Genomic DNA, 19,813 nt, shown 5'->3' with positions numbered 1-19,813 from the left:
AAGGTACCTAGGGATTGGCAGAGAGCATGTATAGTCCCTTTATATAAAGGGAAGGGGGACAAAAGAGATTGTAAAAATTATCGAGGTGTAAGTTTACTGAGTATATAAGGAAAAGTGTACGGTAGGGTATAATTGAAAGAATTAGAGTTAAGACAGAATGTAGGATCGTGGATGAGCAAGGAGGTTTCAGAGTGGGTAGGGGATGTGTAGATCAAGTGTTTACATTGAAGCATATATGTGAACAGTATTTAGATAAAGGTAGGGAAGTTTTTATTGCATTTATGGATTTAGAAAAGGCATATGATAGAGTGGATAGGGGAGCAATGTGGCAGATGTTGCAAGTTTATGGAATAGGTGGTAAGTTACTAAATGCTGTAAAGAGCTTTTATGAGGATAGTGAGGCTCAGGTTAGGGTGTGTAGAAGAGAGGGAGACTACTTCCCAGTAAAAGTAGGTCTTAGACAGGGCTGTGTAATGTCACCATGGTTGTTTAATATATTTATAGATGGGATTGTAAAAGAAGTAAATGCTAGAGTGTTTGGGAGAGGGGTGGGATTAAATTATGGGGAATTAAATACAAAATGGGAATTGACACAGTTGCTTTTTGCTGATACTGTGCTTATGGGAGATTCTAAAGAAAAATTGCAAAGGTTAGTGGATCAGTTTGGGAGTGTGTGTAAAGGTAGAAAGTTGAAAGTGAACATAGAAAAGGGTAAGGTGATGAGGGTATCAAATGATTTAGATAAAGAAAAACTGGATATTAAATTGGGGAGGAGGAATATGGAAGAAGTGAATGTTTTCAGATACAGTGGACCCCCGCATAGCGACTTTAATCCGTGCAAGAGGGCTGATTGTTATGTGAAATGTTCGGTATGTGAATGAATTTTCCCCATAAGAAATAATGGAAATCAAATTAATCCGTGCAAGACACCCAAAAGTATGAAAAAAAAATTTTTACCACATGAAATATACATTTTCCTACACACAAAGAGAAGGATACATGCACAATAGTAGAGTAGTACATGCACAATATATATTGTGCATGTACTACTCTACTAAATGAAGAATAAATGACACTTACCTTTATTGAAGATGCAGCAATGACTGATGAGACACTGTGTCCTGGGAGTGCCTTTTCCTCCTGAGTACTGTAGGTCCTGTTTGGCATTTTCTTCCAGAACAGGCCTTATCACACTGTGTATGCCACTACGATTCTTAAATCTCTCAAACCAACCTTTGCTGGCTTTAAATTCACCAATATGAGCACTAGTTCCAGGCATTTTTCCCTGTTCACCTGGGTGTTAGTTGACTGGTGTGGGTTGCATCCTGGGAGACAAGATTAAGGACCCCAATGGAAATAAGTTAGACAGTCTTCGATGACACTGACTTTTTTGGGTTATCCTGGGTGGCAAATCCTCTGGGGTTAATTGTTTCTTGGTATTCTCAATAAGCCACACCAACAACGGTGCTACAGCAGCAGCAGCAGCAGCTGACAGTGCTACAGCAGCAGCAGACGATGCTACAGCAGCAGCAGACGATGCTACAGCAGCAGCAGACGGTACTACAGCAGCAGCAGCAGCTGACGGTGGTACAACAGCAGCAGCAGCTTACAGTGCTACAGCAGCAGCAGACGATGCTACAGCAGCAGCAGATGGTACTACAGCAGCAGCAGCTGACGGTGGTACAGCAGCAGCAGCAGCTGACGGTGGTATAGCAGCAGCAGCAGCTGACGGTGCTACAGCAGCAGCAGCAGCAGCTGACGGTGCTACAGCAGCAGCAGCAGCTGACGGTGCTACAGCAGCAGCAGCAGCTGACGGTGGTACAGCAGCAGCAGCAGCTGTACCACCAATAGTAGCGATGGTTGATTGGGGTTTATTATACAACCTGGCCAGCTCGGAGACACGCACTGCACTTTCATACTTATCAATGATCTTTTTCTTCATCTCTATAGTAATTCTCACCCTTATTGCTGTAGGGTTGGCACTAGAAGCTTTCTTGGGGCCCATGGTCACTTATTTTCCAGATAAAATCACCAAAAACACTGTAATAATACGAAATGTTCCGATTGTATGCTTGGATGTTACCGTGGAGGCTGGCTGGTAAACAATGCCACCGGCGGCACATGTGAGGCTGGCTAAGGGCGCACATTGGACGCGTCTCGGACGAAGAGCGGTGAGCGGGTTTTTGAGCGGTATGCGAGGCAAAATTTTTGCAATAAAAGCGAGCGGTATGCGGATTGAACGTTATGCGATGCGTACGGTATGCGGGGGTCCACTGTACTTGGGAGTTGACATGTCGGCGGATGGATTTATGAAGGATGAGGTTAATGAAAGAATTGATGAGGGAAAAAAGTGTTGTGTTGAGGTATATGTGGAGACAAAAAACATTATCTATGGAGGCAAAGAAAAGAATGTATGAAAGTATAGTAGTACCAACACACTTAAATGGGTTGTGAATGCAGCAGCGAGGAGATGGTTGGAGGCATTGGAGTTGTCATGTCTAAGGGCAATGTGAGGGCAATGTGTGGTGTAAGTATTATGCAAAAAATTCGGAGTGTGGAAAGTAGAAGGTGTGGAGTTAATAAAAGTATTAGTCAGAGGGCTGAAGAGGGGTTGTTGGGGTAGTTTGGTCATTTAGAGAGAATGGATCAAAGTAGAATGACATGGAAAGCGTATAAATCTGTAGGGGAAGGAAGACGGGGTAGGGGTCGTCCTCGAAAAGGTTGGAAGGAAGGGGTAAAGGAGATTTTGTGGGCAAGGGGCTTGGATTTCCAGCAGGCGTGCATGAGCGTGTTCGATAAGAGTGAATGGAGACAATTGGTATTTGGGACCTGACGATCTGTTGGAGTGTGAGCAGGGTAATATTTAGTGAAGGGATTCAGGGAAACCGGTTATTTTTGTATAGCCGGACTTGAGTCCTGGAAATGGGAAATACAATGCCTGCACTCTAAAGGAGGAGTTCGGGATATTAGCAGTTTGGAGGGATATGTTGTGTATCTTTATACGTACAGTGGACCCTCGACCAGCGATGGCATCGATTAACGATAAATCTGACTAGCGATACATTTTATCGCAAAAATTTTGCCTCGATTAGCGCTAAAAAACTCGACCAACACTATTTGTTCCGTCTGAGACACGTCCACTTCTGGCCAGTGTTTACAAGCCAGCCAGCCACCGCGGTCGCTTCCAAGCATACAATCGGAACATTTCATATTATCACAGCCTTTTTAGTGATTACACCTGCAAAATAAGTCACCATGGGCCCAAAGAAAGCTTCTAGTGCCAACCCTACAGCAAAAAGGGTGAGAATTACTATGGATATGAAGAAAGAGATCATTGCTAAGTATGAAAGTGGAGTGCATGTCTCCGAGCTGGCCAGGCTGTACACAAAACCCCAATCAACCATCGCTACTATTGTGGCCAAGAAAACTGCAATCAAGGAAGCTGTTCTTGCCAAAGGTGCAACTATGTTTTCGAAACTTGAGATCGCAAGTGATAGAAGATGTTGAGAGACTGTTATTGGTATGGATAAATGAAAAACAGATAGCAGGAGATAGCATCTCTCAAGCGATCATATGTGAAAAGGCTAGGAAGTTGCATGACGATTTAATTAGAAAAATGCCAGCAACTAGTGGTGATGTGAGTGAATTTAAGGCCAGCAAAGGTTGGTTTGAGAGATTTAAGAATCGTAGTGGCATACATAGTGTGATAAGGCATGGTGAGGCTGCCAGTTTGGACCAAAAAGCAGCTGAAAAATATGTGCAGGAATTCAAGGAGTACATAGACAGTGAAGGACTGAAACCTGAACAAGTGTTTAATGGTGACACTGACAAATGTTGTGAAACACTTTAGGAATGTCATAAAGGAACGGGAGGTACAGGCCTCTATGGGCAGATATGTTGTGTGACAGAGGTCCAATGACTCTCAAGCTGGTCCTAGTGGCATTAATTAAAAGAAGAAGGGAAGTAACCCCGAAAAAGGACTTGCCACCTCAAGTCCTAATGGAAGGGGATTCCCCTTCTAAACACTTAAACCATCAACACACTCCCCTCTTCCCATCCCATCAATCATCACCAGATCTTCAATAAAGGAAAGTGTCATGTAACTGTGCATGTCTTCTTCAGTTTGTGTTTATTAAAATTAATATTTCATGTGTTAAAAATTTTTTTTTTCAATACTTTTGGGTGTCTTGCACGGATTAATTTGATTTCCATTATTTCTTATGGGGAAAATTAACTTGACTAACGATTATTCTGATTAACGATGAGCTCTCAGGAACGGATTAATAGCGTTAGTCGAGGGTCCACTGTATATGCTTCTAAACTGTTGTGTTCTGAGCACCTCTGCAAAAACAGTGATTATGTGTGAGTGAGGTGAAAGTTGTAGGTAGTAGGTTGGTAGACAGCAACCACCCAGGGAGGTACTACCATCCTGTCAAGTGAGTGTAAAACGAAAGCCTGTAATTGTTTTACATGACGGTAGGATTGCTGGTGTCTTTTGTCTGTCTCATAAACATGCAAGATTTCAGGTACGTCTTGCTACTTCTACTTACACTTAGGTCATACTACACATACATGTACAAGCATATATATACATACCCCTCTGAGCTTTCTTCTATTTTCTTTCTAGTTCTTGTTCTTGTTTATTTCCTCTTATCTCCATGGGGAAGTGGAACAGAATTCTTCCTCCATAAGCCATGCGTGTTGTAAGAGGCGACTAAAATGCCGGGAGCAAGGGGCTAGTAACCCCTTCTCCCGTATAAATTAATAAATTTGAAAAGAGAAACTTTTGTTTTTCTTTTTGGGCCACCCTGCCTCGGTGGGATACGGCCAGTTTGTTGAAAGAAGAAAGAGGTGAAAGTGTTGAATGATGATGAAAGTATTTTATTTTTGGGGATTTTCTTTCTTTTTGGGTCACCCTGCCACGGTGGGAGACGGCCGACTTGTTAAAAAAAAAAAAAATATGTATAAAAGAGGGGAAGGTACCCAGGGATTGGCAGAGAGAATGTATAGTTCCTTTACATAAAGGGAAGGGGGAGAAAAGAGATTATAAAAATTGTAAGGGAATAAGGTTACTGAGTACAGTGGACCCCCGCATACCGCACGCATCGCATACCGTACAATCCGCATACCGCTTGCTTTTTTCGCAAAAATTTTGCCTCGCATACCGCCCAAAAACCCACTCACCGCTCTTCGTCCGAGACGCATCCAATGTGCGGCCTGAGCCATGCTCACATGTTCCGCCGGTGGCATTGTTTACCAGCCAGCCTCCGCGGTAACATCCAAGCATACAATCGGAACATTTCGTATTATTACAGTGTTTTTGGTGATTTTTTCTGGAAAATAAGTGACCATGGGCCCCAAGAAAGCTTCTAGTGCCAACCCTACAGCAATAAGGGTGAGAATTACTATAGAGATGAAGAAAAAGATCATTGATAAGTATGAAAGTGGAGTGCGTGTCTCCGAGCTGGCCAGGTTGTATAATAAACCCCAATCAACCATCGCTACTATTGGTGGTACAGCTGCTGCTGCACTGTCAGCTGCTGCTGCTGTTGTACCACCATCAGCTGCTGCTGCTGCTGTAGTACCGTCTGCTGCTGCTGTAGCATCGTCTGCTGCTGCTGTAGCATCGTCTGCTGCTGCTGTAGCATCGTCTGCTGCTGCTGTAGCATCGTCTGCTGCTGCTGTAGCATCGTCTGCTGCTGCTGTAGCATCGTCTGCTGCTGCTGTAGCATCGTCTGCTGCTGCTGTAGCATCGTCTGTTGCTGCTGTAGCATCGTCTGTTGCTGCTGTACCACCATCAGCTGCTGCTGCTGCTGTAGCACCGTTGCTGGTGTGGCTTATTGAGAATACCAAGAAACAATTAACCCCAGAGGATTTGCCACCCAGGATAACCCAAAAAAGTCAGTGTCATCGAAGACTGTCTAACTTATTTCCATTGGGGTCCTTAATCTTGTCTCCCAGGATGCAACCCACACCAGTCGACTAACACCCAGGTGAACAGGGAAAAATGCCTGGAACTAGTGCTCATATTGGTGAATTTAAAGCCAGCAAAGGTTGGTTTGAGAGATTTAAGAATCGTAGTGGCATACACAGTGTGATAAGGCCTGTTCTGGAAGAAAATGCCAAACAGGACCTACAGTACTCAGGAGGAAAAGGCACTCCCAGGACACAGTGTCTCATCAGTCATTGCTGCATCTTCAATAAAGGTAAGTGTCATTTATTCTTCATTTAGTAGAGACGTACATGCACAATATATATTGTGCATGTACTACTCTACTATTGTGCATGTATCCTTCTCTTTGTGTGTAGGAAAATGTATATTTCATGCGGTAAAATTTTTTTTTCATACTTTTGGGTGTCTTGCACGGATTAATTTGATTTCCATTATTTCTTATGGGGAAAATTCATTCGCATACCGAACATTTCGCATAACAATCAGCCCTCTTGCACAGATTAAAGTCGCTATGCGGGGGTCCACTGTATACCAGGAAAAGTGTATGGTAGGATTATTATTGAAAGAGTTAGAGGTAAGACAGTAGGATTGCAGATGAGCAAGGAGGCTTTAGAGTGGGTAGGGGATGTGTAGATCAAGTGTTTACATTGAAGCATGTATGTGAACATTATTTAGATAAAGTTAGGGAAGTTTTCATTGCAATTATGGATGTAGAAAAGGCATATGCTCTAAAGAGTTTTTATGAGGATAGCGAGGCTTAGGTTAGGGTGTGTAGAAGAGAGGGAGATTACTTCCCAGTAAAAGTAGGTCTTAGACAGGGATGTGTAATGTCACCATGGTTGTTTAATATATTTATAGATGGGGTTGTAAAAGAAGTAAATGTTATGGTGTTGGGAATTGGGGTGGGATTAAATTATGGGGAATCAAATACAAAATGGGAGTTAACACAGTTACATTTTGCTGATGATAATGTGCTTATAGGTGATTCTAAAGAAAAGTTTCAAAGGTTAGTGGATGAGTTTGGGAGGGTGTGTAAAGGTAGAAAGTTAAAAGTGCATGCCAGCACACTGTGCTGGCATGCAGGTACACATATAAATCACCAAGATTGTCCTGCTAGTCTTAATGCCATAGTAATACAGTGGACCCCCCGGTTAACGATATTTTTTCATAACAGATGTATGTTCAGGTGCCAGTACTGACCGAATTTGTTCCCCTAAGGAATATTGTGAGGTAGATTAGTCCATTTCAGACCCCCAAACATACACGTACAAACGCACTTGCATAAATACACTTACATAATTGGTCGCATTGGTAGTGATCGTTAAGCGGGGGTCCACTGTAATACTAATATGTAATAATAATCACTCTTGGGAACATTAAATGTCTTATTTTATGTTAATATTGACATTTTCATTAATCTCTGATATTTTCTTCAAAATTATGTAAGAAACATGTTACATAGCAAATAAACATGCTATGTTTGTTTGTGGTGTGGTAGCCAGGCAGAGGGAAAATATTACGTTTTCTCTGGTCCAGCATCAGAGAAAACGTGTATGAATCTGCATTTTTTCCTAGTCACTCCACCTTAACACACAACCCTTTTGTTTACAATTCTTGGCATGAATTATTCATTGCTTCTCCCTTTGTTTATGATGGCATCTAAAGGTATTTGTTAGAAACAATTCAACTCGGTGAACTTGATACGTCAATGGTAATAATATGGCTCTGGGCCACATTAAATATATAGCTATGTAGCTCAGGCTACCTATATGTACCAGCTACCAACGTCTGCCAGCTACCTACACCTGACTTCCAACAAATAAATGCTACTCACTTCTCATCCTACATTAAGATTACACATATTTTAAGATAAATAATGAGTGTACTGTATGTGTATTTTATCTCTCTGGGCTGCTTTAAATATCATATATTAAGTTTGGGATGTGGAGCCAGGGCTACCTACACCTGACTTCCTACATATAAGTATTACTCACTTCTCACCCTACATTAACACTACAAATATTTTAAGTAATGAATTTATTGTGTGTGTTTTACTTTTTATTGTTTTTTTAATGCCCAGTTCTGTTACTAACTTAATATAAGTTAGTGTAAACTTGTCTGGCATTTATATGCATTTATAAGTGGAAAAATGGTGTTCTGCTTTCTGGCAGTAGCCTGGAACCTAACCTGCCATATAAATGGAGCCCTACTGTATTTACATACGTACTGTCACTGGACATGTTCCTAGAACTGCTACAATCTGTGAAAGTCTTTGAAACAAGGTGTCATGCACAGTGGTGTCATACTCATCTGTGGACCAGTATGATTTTATATTATGCTTATAGACATGAGGTATAAGCATTATTGTTGCAAAAAAACAAATACAATTCAACCACAGTCGTCAACTTCCACTTGTGGATGACGATGCACTTTGTCCTGGAACTGTTGAGTCAGCGGCTTGACTCCCAGACTCGCTCCCAGTCTGGGCTGGTGCCGCATGCTGCATGCTTGTGGCACCACCACCACCTGCTGATGCATGTGGTCTGTCCATCCCAATTGTAGCCACATCATCATCACTTTCACTGTCTATTCCAAGTGTAGGGCCACTTAATGTACTCAGTCCCCTTGGAATTGCATATGGTATAGGGTACCATATGGTACAGATACAGGGACCCCTATGGAAATAAGGCAGTCTGACTTTTTTTGGGTTATCCTAGGATCTTTACACACATGCTGCTGTGTGTGATAATCTGTGTATCTGTATTTGTGTATACCTGAATAAACTTATTCGAGCACATGTGGCGTCGTAAGTAAGCTTATTAAGGTATGCACAAGTACAGTTACATAGATTATCATACATAGCAGCATATGTGTGGAGAACCTAGAATAACCCAAAAAAAGTCAGTGACACGTTTCCATTAGGGTCCCTGTACCCTGTACCATATTGTACAATGTACCATACGGTACCATATGGTTTAAAACCATAGAATTGTTCTTTAGATCCACTCCCATCAGTGTTAGAACTATAATTTGGGAATTAGAGAGTCAGAATTCACCGGGGAGTGAGAGCTTCCTTGCCACCAGGCATGACAAACGAAGCGTACTGAGATGGCGTTTCTACAATGCAATACGGATAACCCGATTTTCTGTTTACTGCGCACACTGACCACTTAGACCCATTCTCTTAGATGTAGGCCTACCAGCCTTCTCGCTCTAAATTTAACCCGCTAGAATTTTGGCATAGGTCTTCAGCTTGAACCCTGGCTTTAAAGCCGTAGATCTATGGGACGGACCCTGAAAGGGTTAAAGGCAAGTTTGATAACGGTCTGTAGTTATTTAATTCTGTTGGACTGCTTCCTTTGAGTATCAAGGTAACCCATTCTGTCTTGAGTATGGATGGGAAGGTTGAAGATTCAGCAGATTTGTTAAATAGTGTTGCAGTAATGGGGGACAGCACGTGAGCTTCTTCTTTATACATGACTGGTGGCGAGTTATTTAGGTCTCCTTAGTTGTATTTTAATGATTAGTGAGACTTTAGTAGGATTTGTTGGGGCTAGAAATATAGTATTTGGTTAATTATCAGTGAGGTAGTCTTTTGACTGAGTATTTGCATTTGGAATTTTGCTTGCTAGCTTTGATCCTACAGTAGAAAAGAAGACATTAAGTTTGTTGGCAGTGTCTGTAGGCTGTATGTGAGGTTCATCTGGTTTCGTTAAGTTAATCTCGGTTTCTAGAGCCCAAAATTTCAGAGAAGAGTTTTCCAGGTCTCTTTCATATCCCCTTTTTATTTCAATAAATCTATTTGTATAGTACATTTGTTTAGACTTCCTTATTAGATTAGCAAGTGTTAATGTGTATCATTTTGTCAGTTCTTTTGTTATTAGGACCAGTCTGAATTGTTTTTTATATAGATGTTTTTTATCAGTGGATTTAAGGATACTGTTTGTAAGCCATGGAATGTTTATTCTCTTTGCTGAGATCTGCTTTGTTTTAATTGGACAATGTCTGTTATAGAGGTTTTGGGTTGTATGTACAAAAATTTTGACACATCAATATTGTGATTATCTGCAGGCCCACCCAGCCTGTCAGTGTTACCTAAAGCAGGAATAAAATTATCGTGGAACCTCAGTTGTCGAACAAATTAGTTTTCGAAACGATTTGTTGGATTTGGTTTTTGTACGTGGTCTTGGTTGTCAACCAACAATGCTCGGATCACATCGTCACCAGACAGTCCACAGTGCAGGTCTCAGTCAGTCTTGAGCTCTTGCTGTGCATCTTGTGGAGGTAATGAAACTATAAGTATAAAATTTGTTGGAAAACTTACGGAATTATACTATTGTGAAGTTAGCAGTCTCTGATATTTATGCATCAGCAGTTTTGCCCACTTTGAGCCCTATTTTTGGCCAATTCCATTGTTCCATTCGACCAAATTCATAGCTATTTCACTAGAACTCCTTTTATTCTATCGATTGAGTACAAAAAACAGCCCATTTACCTATTTCAACTACCCAATAAAGTGATATGAAATTAGTAATATGGCCAATTTCACATAAAACTCAAAGGCCAATTTCAAAATAGGGTCTAGCATAAACACTGCAGACATTCCTGGCACTAAAATAACATTTTATCTGTTCAACAGTCACATCTCCAGTCCCCTCTTATATTACGATTGCTTTACATTTTGAAATTTTATTCAAAAAAAAAAACAAAAAAAAAATAGAAGATTTACTCTTATTCAGTCTACTGCATAATTGTAATGTAATTGTATGAATAATATCTGCGCATTCGTGAACGCATATTAGACCTACCAGTTCATGTGTATTGGACGCGTGATATGATTTGCTTACTCTTGAACATTGGCAGAAATCAATCATTTTTGCTACTTTGAGCTCAATTTCAAACTATTTTTAGTCTTTAAACCATTGAAAATCATCTCTATATCTGTAATATATCTTCCATTGACACCAAGAAAATGAGAATACAACCATAAATACCATACAAAAATACACCACAAAGTCACTGTTTTATGCCAAAAAAAAGTCTCAGATTTTTTTATTTTGTGCACTGCGTGCTGCAGGATTTTTTTTTATACAGCACACACTGACCATGCAGACCCATTCTCTCACATGTAGGCTTACCGGCTTTCTTCCACAAGATCTGAAACCGTTACAATTTTGCCATTAGCTCCTCTGACAGGTAAGAGGCAGTTAAGTTTTCATTTACTGTACAGTATATCAGTTAAATTTTCATTTAGTATTCATTTTTACAGTTTCTGTGTGCTACATAATTTTATACATTGTTTTATGTAGTAGGTAGTACATTATTATTAACCCTTTCACGGTTTCCGACTTACAGGTACGGCTAACGCACCAGGGTTATTGACGTACTAGAATGCCTAAATTCTAGTGCCTTCAAATCTAGTGAGAGAAAGCTGGTAGGCCTGTATATGAAAGAATGTGTCTTATGTGGTCAGTGTGTGCAGTATAAAAAAAATCCTGCAGCACACAGTGCATAATGAGAAAAACAACTTTGACCGTGTTTTTGGATTAAAACATCGACTTTGCACTGTATTTTCATATGGTATTTATGGTTGTATTCTAGTTTTCCTGGTCTCATTTTATAGAATGGAAGACATATTACAGAAACTGAGGTGATTTTGATTGGTTTCACAAAAGTACCTCGAAATTGAGCTCTAAGTAGCAAAAATGTTCGATTTTTACCAAAGTTCAAAAGTAAACAAGTCATGCTATGCGTCCAATACACATCAACTGGCGAATCTGATATTCTTTCACAAGTGCGCTGATATTATTATTAAAAGTGGGTGCGGGAGGGAAGAGGAGCGATTGGTGGAATGATGATGTAAAGAGAGTAGTAAGGGAGAAAAAGTTAGCATATGAGAAGTTTTTACAAAGTAGAAGTGATGGAAGGAGGGAAGAGTATATGGAGAAAAAGAGAGAGGTTAAGAGAGTGGTGAAGCAATGCAAAAAGAGAGCAAATAAGAGAGTGGGCAAGATGTTATCAACAAATTTTGTTGAAAATAAGAAAAAGTTTTGGAGTGAGATTAACAAGTTAAGGAAGCCTAGAGAACAAATGGATTTGTCATTTAAAAATAGGAGAGGAGAGTTATTAAATGGAGAGTTAGAGGTATTGGGAAGATGGAGGGAATATTTTGAGGAATTGTTAAATGTTGATGAAGATAGGGAAGCTGTGATTTCGTGTATAGGGCAAGGAGGAATAACATCTTGTAGGAGTGAGGAAGAGCCAGTTGTGAGTGTGGGGCAAGTTCGTGAGGCAGTAGGTAAAATGAAAGGGGGTAAGGCAGCCGGGATTGATGGGATAAAGATAGAAATGTTAAAAGCAGGTGGGAATATAGTTTTGGAGTGGTTGGTGCTATTATTTAATAAATGTATGGAAGAGGGTAAGGTACCTAGGGATTGAGAGAAAGCATGCATAGTTCCTTTGTATAAAGGCAAAGGGGATAAAAGAGAGTGCAAAAATTATAGGGGGATAAGCCTGTTGAGTATACCTGGTAAAGTGTATGGTAGAGTTATTATTGAAAGAATTAAGAATAAGATGGAGAATAGGATAGCAGATGAACAAGGAGGCTTTAGGAAAGGTAAGGGGTGTGTGGACCAGGTGTTTACAGTGAAACATATAAGTGAACAGTATTTAGATAATGCTAAAGAGGTTTTTGTGGCATTTATGGATTTGGAAAAGGTGTATGACAGGGTGGATAGGGGGGCAATGTGGCAGATGTTGCAGGTGTATTGTATAGGAGGTAGGTTACTGAAAGCAGTGAAGAGTTTTTACGAGGATAGTGAGGCTCAAGTTAGAGTATGTAGGAAAGAGGGAGATTATTTCCCAGTAAAAGTAGGCCTTAGACAAGGATGTGTGATGTCACCGTGGTTGTTTAATATATTTATAGATGGGGTTGTAAGAGAAGTAAATGCGAGGGTCTTGGCAAGAGGCGTGGAGTTAAAAGATAAAGAATCACACACAAAGTAGGAGTTGTCACAGTTGCTCTTTGCTGATGACACTGTGCTCTTGGGAGATTCTGAAGAGAAGTTTTACCAACGCTCTTATATGGGTGTGAAGCATGGGTGATGAATGTTGCAGCGAGGAGAAGGCTGGAGGCAGTGGAGATGTCATGTCTGAGGGCAATGTGTGGTGTGAATATAATGCAGAGAATTCGTAGTTTGGAAGTTAGGAGGAGGTGCGGGATTGCCAAAACTGTTGTCCAGAGGGCTGAGAAAGGGTTGTTGAGGTGGTTCGGACATGTAGAGAGAATGGAGCGAAACAGAATGACTTCAAGAGTGTATCAGTCTGTAGTGGAAGGAAGGCGGGGTAGGGGTCGGCCTAGGAAAGGTTGGAGGGAGGGGGTAAAGGAGGTTTTGTGTGCGAGGGGCTTGGACTTCCAGCAGGCATGCGTGAGCGTGTTTGGTAGGAGTGAATGGAGACAAATGGTTTTTAATACGTGATGTGCTGTTGGAGTGTGAGCAAAGTAGCATTTGTGAAGGGATTCAGGGAAACCAGCAGGCCGGACTTGAGTCCTGGAGATGGGAAGTACAGTGCCTGAACTCTGAAGGAGGGGTGTTTAATGTTTCAGCTTAAAAACTGTAGCGTAAAGCACCCTTCTGACAGTGATGGAGTGAATGATGGTGAAAGTTTTTCTTTTTCGGGCCAGCCTGCCTTGGTGGGAATCGACCAGTGTTCTAATAAAAAATAAATTCTACACTAATGCAGTAGTCTGCATGACATTATTTTTTGTGAGAATAAAAATTCGAAGTGGAAAGCAAAAGAAATGTAAGAGGGGCCTGGGGACGTGACTAACGAACAGAGAACTTGTTATTTTAGTGCCAGGAATGTTTCTTGTTTATTCTGGGCCTTATTTAGAAACTGGCATCTTCTGAAATTAGTGTGAAATTGGTAAATGGGTGGTTTCTTGTACTCATTTGATAGAAAAAATGGAGTTCTAGCGAAATAAATATTATTTTTGTCGACTAGTAGACAGGAATTGGCTGAAAATAGGGCTCAAAGTGGGCGAAATCTCCGATGCATAAACATCGTCGAGACCGATAACTTTGCGAGAGCATAATTCTGTAAGTTTACCATCAAATTTCATACTTTTGGTGTCATTATGATCGGGAGAAGATTCTCTTTCATTTCATAAGAATTTTTTTTTTTCCGAAAAATTTTTGACCCTGAGAACGAGTTTAGGAGAGGGCCTCCCGACCCTGAAAGGGTTAATAAATTATTATACAGTGGACCCTCATTTTTCCTTTTTAATCCGTTCCAGAAAGTGTGACTATTTCCGAAATTGATGACTTGCGAAACCATTTTCCCCATAAGAAATAATGTAAATACAATTAATCTGTTCCAGACACCCAGAAGTATTAAAACAAAATTTTTTCTTTACATGAAATATAGATGAAACATCAACAGCATAACTCTTACCTTTATTGGCGATTCTTCTTAGTGTATGGAAGACTGGAGGAGGGGACAGATTGGATTATTTACTGTTTGGAAGGGGAATCCCCTTCCATTAAGACTTCATGTACCAAGTCCTTTTCTGGGGTTACTTCTCTTTGTTTTTAATGCCACTAGGACCAGCTTGAGAGTCACTGGAGCTCTGTCACTCAAAAAAAAAAAAATGTCCAGAGAGCTCTGTTTCTGACGTCTCTTTAAAACTTCCCTAAAATGGGGCAAGACTTTGTCACTGTACATGTTGCCAACAAGGCTTGCAACAGCCTTGTCAGGGTGATGTTTCTCCATAAATCTTTCCATCCTACTCCACATTTCAAAAATCTTAATTTCTGAAGAAGGCAACTACTTCCATCTCTCTTCCTCCTCCTCTAAAGCAGTATTCTGAACTGTGGTCTGTTGCTGTTCCAGCTGAAGCTCTTGCAGCTCGTCAGTGGTTAGCTCTTCGTTGTGGTCCACCATCTCTTCCACATCCTCCAAACTCACATCCAACCCCATGGAACTCCCCAATGCCACAATTGATTCCACAGCTGCCATAGGCTCGTCAGGGTCAGCCCCAAACCCTTCAAAATCCCTCTTGTTGACACAATCTGGCCACAAAGTCCTGGTAGTCACTCTCTCCCAAGCCTTACCTATAAGGCTTGTGCAATGGAGGATACTGAAGTGATCTTTCCAAAACTCTCTTAGGGTCAAGTGAATGTCTGAGGTCACATTAAGGCACCTTTGAAACATTGTTTTGGTGTAGAGTTTTTTAAAGTTTGAAATGATCTACTGGTACATGGGCTGGAGGAGAGGAGTGGTATTAGGGGGCAAGAAATGTGATGAACACAAACTCCTCCAGAATTAGGTCATCCAAGTTTGAAGGATGAGCAGGTGCATTGTCCATTAGCAGGAGGCACTTGAGATCCAGTTTATTTTCCAGGAGGTAATTCTTCACACTGGGGCCAAACACTTCATTGATTTACTCGAGGAAAATTTCCCTCGTGACCCATGCCTTATTTTTAGCTTTCCAAAACACACACAATTTACTCTTCATGACACTGTTTTTCTTGAACGCTGGGATTTTCAGAATGGTACACTAGTAACGGCTTCACTTTGAAATCCCCACTAGGCATTACTACACAACATGAGTGTCAGCCTGTCTTTCATAGGCTTGTGTCCTGGCAGCACCTTTTCCTCCTGAGTAATGTAGGTCCTCTTTGGCATTTTCTTCCAAAAGAGGCCTGTTTTGTCACAATTGAACAGTTGTTGGGGTTTTAATTGTTCAGTCTGTATATACTCCTGGAATTCACTTACGAATTTTGTAGCTGCATATTTGTCAGAACTGGCAGCCTCACCATGCTTTATCACACTGTGTATGCCACTACGGTTCTTAAATATCTCAAACCAGCCTTTGCTGGCCTTAAATTCACAAATATCAGTACTCGTTGCAGACAATTTCTTTACAAGATCGTTATGCAACTGCCTAGCCTTTTCACAAATAAGCAACTGCATAAGACTATCTCCTGCTAATTGTTTATCGTTGATCCACACCAACAATAACTTCTCAACATCTTCATGTACTGGTGATCTCATTTTTGTCAGCATATTTACCCCCTTTGCAACAACAGCTTCCTTGATTTTCTTTTCCTTGGCCACGATGGAAGCTATGGTTGTATGGGGTTTCTTATGCATCTTGGTCAGTTATGCCACACATATTATTCAATGATGTTTTTCTTGAATTCAGTCGTATTTCTCACCTTCTTTACCAAAGGCATTGCACTAGGAGCTTTCTTTGGAGCCATGGTAGCTTATTTAGCAGTTTCAAGCACTAAAATGAATGGAATATTATGAAATATTTTGTGTGAACATGTGAGGGGACAATCACTCACTGGTAAACAGTACCACACTGGCTGGGAATGGAGTGTTAGGCGGCTCGGGGCCGTGAGTATGCGTCCGGTACGAACGACGATTCGTGAGTCAGTGTTTTGACGGAAAGAACGTTACGATTTCCAAAAATTACGACTTTCGAGCCTTACGAGAAATGAGTGTCCACTGTATTGTCATTTTTGGTCTGGAATAAATTAATTATGGGAGATGGCCGACTTGTTAAAAAAAAAATTAATCTTTATGGGAAAAATTGGTTTAGTTGTCGAACTGACGTCTGGAACGAATTTAGTTTGACAACTGAGGTTCCACTGTATAGATGAAGTAATCTCAAAAAGACCAGGCTAAGGAAGGTAAGACTTGGTGAATTTAATATACAGCTAGCCCTCCACTTTTGTGAGTTCCAGTTTCACGAGTTCCACTTACGAGCTTTGAACATTTGCGAATGCCCAGCCGCCCAGTTTTCATGTGTTTTATGATTATTTGTGATTCAGTAGGTTAAGGAAGCAGTATTGTTAGGTTAAGTAAATGCTATTATATTTCCATATAATAAGTTTGTGCATCAAAACATTCATGAACGCTACAGTACAGTATTATTATGATTTCCCTAATCATATGTGCATGCCAAACATTCACGAATTTTCAAGATTTGCGAGGTGCTTGATCCCCTAACCCTTGCAAATGTGGAGGGCCTCCTGTACAATTGGGAAAAGCATTCTAAATGAGGTAGCATTTGAGAGGAATTGCTCAGTATGGAGAATGGTTGAGTAGGAAAGAGAGGAGTATTGGCAGTATTAATAAAGTATTCTCAATAAGGTACAGATGTTGATTTATTTTCTGTACTAATGTATTTTCCTTTTAGATATTTTAACAACTTTTAATTATTTTAAGGTACTGCTGCATCATGATGCCAATGTAGAAGATCACAATGAGAACGGTCATACCCCACTGATGGAAGCTGCTTCTGCTGGTCATGTGGAAGTTGCCAAAGTAAGTGTACACTAATAAGTTCTATCACAGGAGGAGCAGAGCCATAATTTCGTTTTCATATGTTTGTATAAGATACGTTGTGAGAAACAGTATAGCATTTTGAATTGCTGCAGATACTGTATGTGGTAGTCACTTGGGTCTGAATGAATGACTAGGTTTAAACCTCTTACCTCTTGTTCCCTCCTTTTTAAATAACTAGTGTTTCCCTCCTTTTTCTTTTATATTTTTTCCACCCCATACCAAAAGGTATAGGTTGACCATCACTAATCTGGCACCATCGGGACCTGCTGGATTACAAAGTGGTCAGGTTAGAATACACTTAACCCAACAGCGGTTTACTCATTGGCGATTTCGCCCACTTTACGCCCTATTTTTGGCCCATTCCATTGTTCCAGTCTTCCAAACTAGTACAGTGGACCCCAAGTTATCAGCCGTAATCCGTTCCAGAAGGTCGGCTGATAACTGAAATGGCCGATAACCGAATTAATATTTCCCATAAGAATTAATGGAAATACAATTAATCCGTTCCGAACAAAAATATTCACAAAAAAAATAATTTTTTTAAGAATTATGTAAGTATTACATACCTTTATTGAAGGCTAATGCTGGTTTCTGGAAGATAGGGAGGAGGAAAGAGGGAGGAGTTAGTGTTTGGAAGGAGAATATCCCTCCATAAAGACTAGGTAGCAAAGCCTTCTCTGAGGTTACTTCCCTTCTCTGTCTTTTATTGCCACTAGGACCAGCTTGAAAGTCACTGGATGCCTGTCTCATAAAATAACTGTCCAGAGTGCTCTGTTTCTGGCATCTCTCTAGGATTTCACTGAAGCGGGACAGGGTTTTATCACTAAACATGTTGCAGATATGGCTTGTTTCAGCTTTGTCAGGGTGGTGTTTCTCTAGAAAAGCTTGCACTCTAGTCCACATTGTGCACACCTGTTTTAATCTCTGAAGAAGGCACCTCCTTCACTCCCTCTTCCTCCTCCTCTGAAGCAAGTTCCTCAGCTGCAGTCTGTTGCTGTTCGAGATGAAGCTCTTGCAGCTCTTCAGTGGTTAGCTCTTCCCTGTGGTCCTCCACCAGCTCTTCCACATCCTCGCCACTCGCTTCCAACCCCAGGGACTTCCCCAGTGCCACAATAGAGTCCACAGGGTTGGCAGGGTCAGGGGTCAGCCTCAAACCCTTCAAAATCCCTCTCTTGGACACAATCTGGCCACAGTTTTCTGTAAGCAGAGTTCAAAGTCCTAGAAGTCACTCCCTCCCAAGCCTTACCTATAAGGCTTATGCAATGGAGGATAGTGAAGTGATTCCTCCAGAACTCTCTTAGGGTCAACTGAGTATCCAAGGTCACTTCAAAGCCCCTTTTGAAACACTGCTTTTGTATAGAGTTTTTTGAAGTTAGAAATGACCTGCTGGTCCATGGGCTGGAGGAGAGGAGTGGTGCTAGGAGGCAAGAACTTCACTGTGATGAAACTGAAGTCCCTAAACACTTGGTCTTGCAAGTCTGGAGGATGTGCAGGAGCATTGTCCAGTACCAGGAGGAACTTGAGTGGCAATTTCTTTTCCAGAAGGTATTTTTTCACACTTGGGCCAAACACATCATTAATCCACTCTGAAAATTTGCCTTGTGACCCATGCCTTATGAATAGCTTTCCACATCACACACAGTCTATTCTTCATGACATTGTTTTTCTTGAACACACTGGGATTTTCTGAGTGATACACAAGTAAAGGCTTCACTTTGAAATCCCCACTAGCATTACCACACAACGAAAGAGTAAGCTTGTCTTTCATAGGCTTGTGTCCTGGCAGTGCCTTTTCCTCCTGGGTAATGTAGGTCCTGTTTGGCATTTTCTTCAAAAACAGGCCTGTTTCGTCACAGTTGAACACTTGTTGGGGTTCGAATCCTTCAGCATTTACGTAGTCCTGGAATTCGTGAACATACTTTTCAGCTGCACATTTGTCAGAACTTGCAGCCTCGCCATGCCTTACAACAGTGTGTGTGCCACTACGCTTCTTAAATCTATCAAACCATCCTTTGCTGGCCTTACATTCACAAACTGCAGCACTTGTTCCTGGCATTTTCTTTGCAAGATCCTCATGCAACTGCTTTGCCTTCTCACAAATGATCGACTCCACAACACTGTCTCCCACTATTTCTTTTTCCTTAATCCACAATAATAATAGCTTTTCCATCTCTTCCATTATCGGTGGCCTTTGTTTAGTTAGAAAAGTTACTCCTTTTGCAACATTAGTATCTTTGATTTGTTCGTTCTTTGCCAGGATGGATGTAATTGTTGATTTATTCTTGCTGTACATCCTGGCAAGTTTCTTCACCTTCATACCACTCTCAAACTTTTCTATCACTTCACGCTTAAATTCCATGGTGTTTCTCACTTTCTTTACCACAGAACTTTACTAGGAACTTTCTTTGGAGCCATCTTTACCTATTTCACAGTTGCACTGCAAGAAAAACCACTAAAAGCAATGGTAAACAAGCAAAATGTTTGGATGTATGAGCAGAAGCT

General features: G+C 40.9%; 1 protein-coding gene across 3 annotated transcripts in view; it reads left to right on the top strand.

The window, feature by feature from the left end:
- Positions 1-19,813, top strand: part of LOC128685747 (ankyrin repeat domain-containing protein 17-like) — a gene marked incomplete at its 3' end in the record, with an annotated part of 256,077 nt that overhangs the window by 156,271 nt on the left and 79,993 nt on the right. For all 3 annotated transcript variants that reach the window (XM_070088008.1, XM_070088007.1, XM_070088009.1), the window contains 1 exon segment: positions 17,192-17,290. In XM_070088008.1, coding sequence (XP_069944109.1) covers positions 17,192-17,290 — 99 coding nt within the window.

The sequence above is a fragment of the Cherax quadricarinatus genome, chromosome 23 (genome assembly GCF_038502225.1).
Source record: "Cherax quadricarinatus isolate ZL_2023a chromosome 23, ASM3850222v1, whole genome shotgun sequence".
NCBI classification, from domain to species: domain Eukaryota; kingdom Metazoa; phylum Arthropoda; class Malacostraca; order Decapoda; family Parastacidae; genus Cherax; species Cherax quadricarinatus.
This window is presented reverse-complemented; position numbering and strand designations above follow the sequence as displayed.